The 11,213-nt window shown below is 48.0% G+C and overlaps 1 protein-coding gene across 1 annotated transcript in view; it reads left to right on the forward strand.

Annotated features, from left to right (window-relative positions):
• The window catches only part of IRF3 (interferon regulatory factor 3), a 12,164-nt gene extending 5,055 nt beyond the window's left edge, over positions 1-7,109 (forward strand). The window contains 5 exon segments of the mRNA XM_083471564.1: positions 276-407; positions 975-1,085; positions 2,422-2,790; positions 3,760-3,878; positions 6,427-7,109. Coding sequence (XP_083327690.1) covers positions 276-407; positions 975-1,085; positions 2,422-2,790; positions 3,760-3,878; positions 6,427-6,591 — 896 coding nt within the window. The 3' untranslated portion in view covers positions 6,592-7,109.
• The last annotated feature ends 4,104 nt before the right edge of the window (positions 7,110-11,213 follow it).

The raw sequence follows: 11,213 nt of genomic DNA on the forward strand, positions 1-11,213 counted from the left end.
TTTTCCTCCTCCCATCCCACCCCTAGAATCTGTTTTCTTTCCAGATCTGGAAAGAGGAGTCCTGCATTCCAGCCCTATATTGCCCCATTCCCTCCAAAACCACAACCAAAGAAGCTTCGACCATTAGCAGCTTCTGCCCTAATGCACTAGGCATTCCTAACTCCCCAGAAATCCCAGAATTTTGGCATTCTCAGGCACTCATTCTAGATCCACCTCTTTCTGTGTGCGTCTGCCGAGTATCACATTTTCTTTTTTGTTGTTGTTGTTCTTCTGAAATATGTTATTTTTGCTGCCAGGAGCAGAGAATCTAGCTTGCATTGGAGGCCTGCCCCCATTCAGCTTGGATACGAATCTACCTGTAATCGCTGAGCCACAGCTGGATCAGATACTGGGAGCCGATACGTTTGGTGAGCTTCTTGGATCTAGAGGAAATAATGTCAGGGCCAAGCCGAGATTGCAACCATTATCCCTTTCATCTAGTGTGGGAGGAGCCAAAGGTAGATCTTCTGTGTGCTTTGTGGTAGATCAGCAAGGCCTTCCGACTCCCAGTTGCTGAACAGCAACAAAAAACAGTTCCCATCTCCTTAGGAACAATCTAGTAGATTTTTGTTCTGAAAGTGGCGGGAATTGCGGCGTTGTCAGGCTCCCTCTCTCTGCCAACCTAGCAGTTCAAAAGCATGCCAGTGCAAGTAGATAAATAGGTACCACTCCGGCGGGAAGGTAAACAGCCTTTATTTGTGCTGCTCTGGTTCGTCAGAAGTGGCTTAGTCATGCTGGCCACATGACCCGGAAGCTGTACGCTGGCTCCCTCGGCCAATAAAGCGAGATGAGCGCCGCAACCCCAGAGTCGCCTTTGACTGGAGTTAACCGTCCAGGGGTCCTTTACCTTTTTTTACCTCTCTCTCGATTCTGTTTTTGTGTCTGTGTTGGGTATCAAGTGCTTGCTTTGTCTTTTTCTCTTCAACCATGTTTAGGAGCAGAGAATCCCGCTTTCTGTGGAGGCCTGCCCCCATCCGAGTTGAATCTAGTTCCACCCACAACTGCAGCATCTCCCCTGCAGAACTTCTTGAGTAGCGATACTTTCGGTGAGCTGCTTGGATCTAAAAGAAGTACCGGTATCTGGTCCCCTTGGCGCTGCTGTGCTTTTAAGTAGTAGAAATCAGGGTATAAAGTAGCAGGTGGAGAACTCCTTTGGCTCGGTGGGCCAGATCTTTATTCCCACCCACCCACCCTCCTAGGCCAACTTTGACATCAGATGATTGGCAGGCGGGGGGAACCGTCTGACAAGTTGTGAAAATAAAAACGATTGGCTTGTTGTTTAATACAGTGGTACCATGAGTTAAGTACTTAATTCGTTCCGGAGGTCCGTACTTAACCTGAAACTGTTCTTAACCTGAAGCACCACTTTAGCTAATGGGGCCTCCCGCTGCCGCCTTGTGATTTCTGTTCTCATCCTCAGGTAAGGTTCTTAACCTGAGGTACTATTTCTGGGTTAGTGGAGTCTGTAACCTGAAGCGTATGTAACCTGAAGCGTATGTAACCCAAAGTACCACTGTATATATTTAGCCCAGTGAAAATAGCTTGGAAGCTGGAGCTGACCCACCAGCCATCATCTGTCTTGCTCATGATCTCTCCCCCCAATAAAGGGAACCCTTAGCGCTCGTATATTTCGCCAATCAGGTTGAGCTTATAACTCAAAACCTTTCCCTCCCAGGTTGTTTTTGCTGCGTTGGCATCACCAAAGTGACCTTCCTGGGTCAGAAGTGCCCAACCTCACAGGGCTGTTGTGAGAATTATAGGAGTGGGGAGCTTTGTAGACCACCTTGTGCTCCTTAGAGGAAAGCTGGGCTATAAATGCAATAATGAATGAACAATATCAGTTGGGGAAGATAGTCTGCAGTCCCTATTGCACATAGCTGGGAGTGAATGCAGTGCCACATACAGTCATACCTCTTGTTACATTTGCTTCAGGTTAAATCTTTTCAGGTTGCATCCCGCGGCGACCCAGAAGTACCGGAAAGGGTTACTTCCGGGTTTCGCCGCTCGCGCATGCGCAGACACTCAAAATGACGTCACGCACATGCACAGAAGTGGCGAATTGCGACACACACAGACAGAGATGCGGGTTGCGTTCTGCTCAACCAGAGGTACCACTGTACTTTGGAGGACTTACATATAAGACTGTGCTGTAACATTGAATGGGTGGTTTCTCTGGAAGAGGTTGGGCAATTAAGCGTCAATTTGCTGCTCTCTGTTTTCAGCGGTCGTTCCAGAATGATACTGGCTGCTGCATGAGCAGAGCAATAAGTCGCTCTCCTCCTGGGGGAATAGCAAAGGCTGTGTCTCCTGCCGCTGGGAGACAGGAAGAGTGGGTGGTGTTTTGCACCTGGCTCCCCCAAACTATCCCTCTCTCCTCCTCAGAGTCAGATTTCGAGGTCCGAGTCTACTATCGGGGTCGGCTGGTCCTCGCCGACGTGTTCAAGAACGTGCGAGGCCTGTGCTTCGTGCCTCCAGGCTCCCAGGGCTGCTACCGCGATTTGGCAGACGTGGTCCTGCCTGACCCAGTCTGCTTGAACGACAGCCTGCAAGTGACCTACACTCAGCGCCTTCTGCGAGGCGTGGCTCCGGGGGTGGTTCTCCGTATCGAGGGTATGACTCTGTGTGGCATGCGCCAAGGCCATTGCCATGTGTCCTGGAGCCACTCAGAGATGCCTGAAGACGAGACGCCTCACGGGGTTCTCCTGAAGGAACAGTTGGGTCCCATTTACAGCCTGCAGCAGTTTGTGCCAGGTATGCAAGGGCTATGTTGCCTGTCCCATAAGGGCTCCTGGGTAAGGGTTCGTGTCTTAAGGGCTCACCCTCGCTGTTAAGAGAACTTTTGCAACAAGTTTTGATTCTCTTTCTACCATTGCTAGAGGGACAGGCACTCAACTCACATGCCAACTGAAATACAAGTAAATCGTTGTGCCTTCAGGACAGGGATGGGGAATCTGTGGCTCCCCGGATGTTCATAAGACTCCTAGTCCTCCTGGATTGATGCAGTGGGGAAAACATCGAAAGCAACTTATTACTGTGGTTCTGGGATGCGGGTGGTGCTGTGGTCTAAACCACTGAGCCTCTTGGGCTTGCTGGTCAGAAGGCCGGCCGTTCGGATCCCTGTGACAGAGTGAGCTCCCATTGCTCAGTCCCAGCTCCTGCCAACTTAGCAGTTCAAAAGCACGCCAGCGCAAGTAGATAAATAGGTACCAGTGTGGCGGGAAGGTAAACGGCGTTTCCGTGCGCTCTGGTTTCCACCACGGTGTCCCGTTGTGCCAGAAGCGGTTTAGTCCTGCTGGCTACATGACCCGGAAAGCTGTCTGTGGACAGACACCAGCTCCCTCGGCCTGAAAAGCGAGAGGAGCGCTGCAACCCTAGTTGCTTTTGAGTGGACTTAACCATTCAAGGGTCCTTTACCTTTTTACATTGGTTCTGTTCTTACCTTCAAGGTTGTGTTCCAAGAGTGGCACCGGATGAACGCTCCTCAGCCCCATGGCACTTGGGCTGCAGGGTTCTGTCCTCTCCCCTGTACTATTTTAGCATCTTTACCAGGGTGGTCTAACATGCAGCCTTTTTGGTGGACCTTGGCAACATTCGATACCCCTCCACAGCCCTCATGCCGAGTTAAAGGCCACAGAAATAGTAATCAGCATGCAGCTACCAGATGAGGAACTGACAGGGCTTTCGAATATGAAAGAAATGCTCTCCTCCCTTTCTCCCCAGACTTGGTTGGATATATGGAAGGCAAACAGGGATCTCCTAAGTACACCTTGTGGTTATGCTTTGGGGAAGATTGGCCAGACACCCGCCGGCCCTGGAAGAAAAAACTGCTCATGGTGGAAGTAAGTACTTCTGTCCCTTTCCATGCTTTGCTTAAGCACCGTCCAATATGCTGCTCTCTTTTCCGCAGCTCAGAAGCAAATATCGACAAGTGCTGCCTCCAACTGATTTAACACAGCTGATTCGCTGCAACCAGGGTTGCTCATGCATGGGGTATACTTTTAGTCTGTTCTTGGGGGGCATCTATGAGCTGGGGTGGAAGGAAGACCTGGAGATTAATTCTGCCACAGTGGTTGCTTGGAACAAGTCCTCCTGCACCATCTTCCTCCTGTTTATTCCAAACCTGGTGTGCATCTGAGGTACTCACAAAAAGGCTATCCCATCATACTTTGACCCAGGCATAAAGATAACTAAAGCAGATATTGCTAACACACCTTGAGAAGCTTTACCACAGGCTTCCTCAACCTCTGCCCTCCAGGTGTTTTTGGCCTACAACTCCCATGATCCCTAGCTAGCAGGACCAGTGGTCCGGGATGATGGGAATTGTAGTCTCAAAAAACGTCTGGAGGGCCGAGGTTGAGGAAGCCTGTTTTACCACTTAGGACAGAGCAATGTTGACATAAGCAGTGAAAGTTCCTTTGTCTGAGGATTCACTGTGGGACCTGTGGACCTCCAGATGTTGTTTGACTACAGTCCCCATCAGCCACAGGCAGCAAAGGCCAGTGGTCAGGGATGATAGGATTTGTAGTCCAGCAACATCTGGAGGACTGCAGGTTTCCCCTCCCTGCTTTATTGCGTATGAGAGAAGAGGGAAATAGGATATTGGCTAAGGTGACACATGCATCATTTTTGAATCAAAGCACATAGGAAAATCTTTACAACTGTTTTATACAGTGGTGCCCCGCAAGACGAATGCCTCGCAAGACGGAAAACCCGCTAGACGAAAGGGTTTTCCGTTTTGGAGGTGCTTCGCAAAACAAATTTCCTATGGGCTTGCTTCGCAAGATGAAAATGTCTTGCGAGTTCCTGCGGGGTTTTTCCCAAGCCGCTAAGCCGCTTATCAGCTGATCCGCTAAGCCGCTTAACAGCTGATCCGCTAAGCCGCTAAACCGCTTATCAGCTGATCCACTAAGCCCGCTAAGCCGCTAATAGTGCTAAGCCGCTAATGGGCTTGCTTCGTAAGACGAAAAAACCGCAAGACGAAGAGACTCGCGGAACGGATTCTTTTCGTCTTGCGAGGCACCACTGTACACAGGCGGGATTATGTAAAACTAAGATTGACTGACCGTGATTTCTTGAACTGAGTAACAGGTCCTTTAAGTCTTGTAAGTATCTTAAAAATCAAAGCCTCAGACTCCCTGTGCTTAAGCTAGAGAATAAGATTATTCAGCGGTAAGGGTAAAAGCAGTGATGTCATGCAAACCAGCTTGGGGGTGTGGGAGAACTGGAATTGGGAGTCCTAACAAACATGCGAAGGACCACAGGTCCCCATCCCTGCAACAGATAGTTTACATCATCTACAGCTTTCATAGGGACTTACCTTTTTGCAAAATTGGATACCTGATCAACTGTGGGTACTTCTTTAGCTGATAAATATGTACAGTGGTACCTTGGTTTAAGAACGATTTGGTTCACAAGCTCCGCAAAACCGGAAATAGTGTCTTGGTTTCAGAACTTTACCTCTGTCTAAGAATGGAATCCGAACGGTGGAAGGCCTCATTAGGGAAAGCGTGCCTTTGTTTAAAATGGTTTTGGTTTAAGAACGGACGTCCGGAACAGATTGTTCATAAACCGAGGTAATACTGTAAATATATAGTGATACCTCGGGTTAAGAACTTAATTTGTTCTGGAGGTCCGTTCTTAACCTGAAACGGTTCTTAATCTGAGGTGTGCTTTTGCTTCAATGCTGCCGCTGGCACGCAATTTCCGTTTTTATCCTGGGGCAAAGTTCTTAACCTGGAGCAACCACTTCCTGGTTAGCGGAGTTTGTAACCTGAAGTGTCTGTAACCCAAAGCGTCTGTAACCCAAGGTACCGCTGTATGTCCATTAATCAGCAAAACTCTGTGGCCAAAGTCTGTTTTCACTGCAGTGGGCAGAGCGGTTCCTTCTAAGGTAGCCCAGCCCTCCTTCCTTCTATGTAGCCCTGGGGATAAAGTGGGAAAACGCTATAGTCTCTGCCCTGCCACACATGGTAGGCAGTTCTATTAAGTACAGTGGTGCCCCGCAAGACGAATGCCTCGCAAGACGGAAAACTCGCTAGACAAAAGGGTTTTCCGTTTTGGAGGTGCTTCGCAAAACGAATCTCCTATGGGCTTGCTTCGCAAGACGAAAATGTCTTGCGAGTTCCTGCGGTTCCCCCCCTCCCCCCCTTTTTCTAAGCCGCTAAGCCGCTTATCAGCTGATCCGATAAGCCGCTAAAAGCCGCTAATAGCGCTAATCCGTCAGTGGGCTTGCTTCGCAAGACGAAAAAACCGCTAGACGAAGAGAATCACAGAACGGATTCTTTTCGTCTTGCGAAGCACCACTGTACCAGGGAAGAACTAAATGAACGGAACACAAGCAGCAGCAACAGTTTTGTTCTCGTTCTCTCCCCACTTCCCTTTTCACAGGTCATCCCTAAGACACTGGAAGCTCTCTACGAGTTGAGCCAGTCCAGCGGGGCCTCATCATTAAACGGAGCAGAGCCGGACTTAAGGATATCGGATTCGCTGCAAGGATCCTTTCTGGACCAACTGAGAGAATGGCAAGAGAAGATGGAGGTGCAGTTTAATTAGCCGCGCAAAACTTTTATCCCCCTTCTTTCGGAGATAGCTGCAGATTTGGGTCCTCTTCCTCAGGCAGCTTTCGTTGTTTCTCTTACGCAGCAGAATCGACACTCCTCTTTGCCAGTCCTGAGAAAGGGGCATTCCGGCAGCCCCTTTGGTGGAGATGGTCACTGCTCACTTGCACAAACCTTCCACTGAGACAGCTGGCAGCCGCTGTCGGTTTCTATTAGCATCCGTGCATGCAGGGGATATTCAAGAGTTTGTGGGGGGGTTTTGTTTGGGGTTTTTTGCTTCATCTGTTCTTGTTCATATCGTTCGTTGGTTTTGTCGTAGGCGTCACGACCACAATCAGCAGCTGAACATGGCGAAAACACTCCTCTTTAACTAGGTCTTTGGCTGTTAAACACTCTCTGGCTTTTAAAATGTGAGGGTTTTTTCTTTATTATTATGTTATGCACTTTGTGTTTTTATGTTGTAAACCGCCCTGTGATCTTTAGGTGAAAGCCGGTATATAAATTTAAGAAATACAGTGGTGCCTCACAAGACGAAAAGAATCCGTTCTGTGATTCTCTTCGTCTAGCGGCTTTTTCGTCTTGCGAAGCAAGCCCATTGACGGATTAGCGGATTAGCACTTTTAGGATCAGCTGATAAGCAGCTTAGAAAAGGGGGGGGAGGAAAAAAACCCGCAGGAATTCGCAAGACATTTTCGTCTTGCGAAGCAAGCCCATAGGAAATTCGTTTTGCGAAGCACCTCCAAAACGGAAAACTCTTTCGTCTAGCGAGTTTTCCGTCTTGCGAGGCATTCGTCTTGCGGGGCACCACTGTAATAATAATGGCAAAAACTAGATTTATCATCTCTTGAGTGTCCCAATTATGCTTAAGATTTAATGTTACTTTTTACTGCTTCTTGTCTGCAATCTTAAGTGTTTTTTTAATCTCACTTTTTAATCCACAGTAATTCTGATGCAGGCTTGCTGTTTTTCTTAAAAATCATTAGATGCACCCAGTCCTTTCTTTTGATGGTGCTAAGACGGTAGCAAGTTTTTGCCAATTCTCACCCTGTTTGCCCTAATATAACTCCAATCAGTCTCCTGCCTTTTTCCTTATTTCAGTCCTCAGCTCTGCTAATCATCTTGTTATCTATAAACTTATTTTAAAGTCTCCTCCCTCCTCTTGACATTATTCCTTTCTCTCCATTTCTCCTTACATGATATCATTGGTTATGCACTCCTTAGTCCACTCATTGATCTGAGTACTTTTAGTAGAACAAGATTTAATTAAAAATATCATCTTCTGGTTATGTCCCCTCCCTTTTTCCTCTTGTCTGCAGTCACTTGTTCTGGTTATGTTCACACGCCTCTAAACCACGGTTTGTTCAATAAACACAAGAGTAGTTTTACAGACAAGCAAAAAAGCAACAACTGGTTTCTTCAAAGTGTGACTTGTTTTCCAGCTGTTTTTGCCTTGTTTTCCTATAGTGCTTGGGGTGGAGCTGCCAAACAAACCATAGTTAAGGCGGTTGGGTGCAGGTAATATGCCAAACTATAGTTTGAACAAACCAGTTTATAAGCCAACAAAATCCTCCAATTGCTTCACATTATGATTGCCAGAAAACAAACCATGGTTAGTCTGCTGGGTTGGGTTTGGATGTTCAAACTAAGTATGCTGGGCTGCATCAATAGGAGTATAGCATCTAGATCAAGGGAAGTAATAGTGCCACTGTATTCTGCTCTGGTCAGACCTCACCTGGAGTACTGTGTCCAGTTCTGGGCACCACAGTTCAAGAAGGACACTGACAAACTGGAACGTGTCCAGAGGAGGGCAACCAAAATGGTCAAAGGCCTGGAAACGATGCCTTATGAGGAATGGCTAAGGGAGCTGGGCATGTTTAGCCTGGAGAAGAGGAGGTTAAGGGGTGATATGATAGCCATGTTCAAATATATAAAAGGATGTCACATAGAGGAGGGAGAAAGGTTGTTTTCTGCTGCTCCAGAGAAGCGGACACGGAGCAATGGATCCAAACTACAAGAAAGAAGATTCCACCTAAACATTAGGAAGAACTTCCTGACAGTAAGAGCTGTTCGACAGTGGAATTTGCTGCCAAGGAGTGTGGTGGAGTCTCCTTCTTTGGAGGTCTTTAAGCAGAGACTTGACAACCATATGTCAGGAGTGCTCTGATGGTGTTTCCTGCTTGGCAGGGGGTTGGACTCGATGGCCCTTGTGGTCTCTTCCAACTCTATGATTCTATGATTATGTGTGAACCAGGCCACTGGCTTCTAACTCTGCATGGAACTCCCTACCTCTGCCTCTCTGGTTTCTTCTTTCAGAAAACCAATTTATTCTGGACTGCATTTCCTTTCAACAGGCCATTACAGGTTTGGCTATACAGTACTCCCTCTCAGTTTCTTCCCTCCCTTCACTTCCTAATGATGCTGGTTAGATTTCAAAGCGTGACCCTGCGAAGCAGAGAATGATTTTTCTAAAATGTGCAGTACATTAGTAATTTTAGGCACTTCATAAATAAAACTAAGACTATGTACACACCATTTCAACCCCTAACCTGCCATGATTTTGAAGGCAAGAGCAGCAAAGAGTTGAAGGATTCAATACAAGAAAAGCCCCGCAGGATCAGATCAGAGGTCCAGCAACTAGTACTGGGAAGGAACTATCCTGCCTCTGAACCTGGAAACGCCACGCAGCCATCATGATCAGTTACCATTGACAGACTGATCCTTCTAATCCCCTTTTTAAAGCCACCTAAGCCAGCGGCTGTCTCATCTTGTGGCAGTGAATCCCATGAATCTTTATACACTGTGTAGCACTTTCTCTCATCTGCTCTGAAACAACCTGCCAGTTCGTTTCACTGGATGACCAAAACTTTTGACTATTTCCGGGGGCCGGGGGGGACTTCAACCTGCTTTCTCTGCAATATGCTTGATGCAGTAAGCCTCTATAGGGTCTCTTCACCCCCAGCTGATTATGTTTTTTCCTAAACTGAAAAGCCCCAAACATTTGTGTTGCGCCCTTACAGAGAAGGTGCTGCAGCTAATCCGAGCTGGAGTCCCGAATGCCAGAGGGGCGTGAGTTCAGACAAAGTCCACATCTGTCCCTGACAGCATTTCCCATTTTTGCTCTCTTTCCCACTAACTGGTGTCAGCTCCTGCAGGGTTAGCTGAAGCAGCCACCCTACCAACACGGCTGCTCCTGCAGCCCTTTCAGCAAGAACCTTGCTGGGCAAATTAACCCAGGTTCTCTGGGCTCAAGGCTGCCGCCCCATTCTTACTCTCAACTTTTCCAATTCATAGCCTGGCGCAGGAAGTCAAAGTAACAACAGCAGCAGCAACAACGTAATCTTAGAAAACTGCCCCACTTTCTTGGAAATGAGAATTTTGTTTGCCAGCAGCTGTTTGTGGGGGTTGCTTAGAAAACTCCTTTAGCAATGTTATACCGGATTCTCAGAAGGGCTGTTACATAGACTTCCTTCTCTGCACAGTCCCTTGCAAGTTTCTTCCTTACATTCTCCTCCCACCGGTGTTTGTATATACTACAACTCCCATCATCCTTAGCTAGCAGGACCAATGGTTGGGGTGATGGGAATTGTAGTCCAAAAACACACACACACAAAAAAACCCCAGCTGGAGACCCTGGTTTGGGAAACTCTGGTTTATACACTTCCTCCTGGGATAGCCAATGTAGTGCTCTCCTACTTACTCTCTTCATCCTCAGCCATTTGTCACACTGGTAGAGGATATTGGGAACTGTAGTTCTCCCAATACCTCTACTACATTGGCTACCCCTGTATTACCCGACCTCTCAGGTGTTTCTTGGGAAACCTGACCCTGGGCATCCTTGGGGGATGGCAAAATCAATGACCAAAAGGCTACAGTCAACTAACTACAAGGGGAAGGGGAAAGCAAAGCTGTGGCCCTCCAGATTTTGCCAGACATCTCCCATCCCTGACCATGCCAGCAGGGGCGGATGGAATTTGGAGTCCAGCAACAACTGGAGGGCCACAGCCCCCACCCCCCATTACTATACAATGTGATCGGGTTCAACTAAGTACCAGGCAACACTAGGCCTGGGAGATGCATTGATACGTTGCCCAGGGCCAGACCGCAATGGTGCCTTCACCCAGCAGTATATCACAGGTGAAACCTCTGCCATTCCTGAGCTCCTCCGCCATGCAGAAGAACAAGCTGCGACAGCCGCAGCCCCACAAGGCGCTGGGGTGAAGCTGCCTCAGCTCCCTCTGCCGGAGAGGCAGCAGTTTCACCGCAGGGACGTGGCTGATGCAGCTCGATGCAACACTGCAAAGTGTATCACTGTATCATGATGTTTGGCTGGCGTTGCATCACAGTGTTGAAAAGCTGGTATCGCCCCAGCCCTAGGCGATGTCTCATATTGATTTCATGGGTAGTTATGAGATAGGGATGAGCCCAAAGAATCAACATTTGGCCCTGGAGGAGGAATTCAGAAAATGAGAACTCCAGAAGAAGAAAAGGCTGAGGAGCTGATCCAGAGTGCTAGGCCTACTCTAACGTGACTGCTTAAATAGGGGTGCAGAGATGCAGTTGCTCCCCAGAATAGCGCGGGGAGAGGGTTGCTATCTGCAAATCAAGATTTTGCCTGAT

The sequence above is a fragment of the Podarcis liolepis genome (assembly GCF_965112155.1).
Source record: "Podarcis liolepis genome assembly, chromosome: 13".
In the NCBI taxonomy this organism is placed as follows: Eukaryota; Metazoa; Chordata; class Lepidosauria; order Squamata; family Lacertidae; genus Podarcis; species Podarcis liolepis.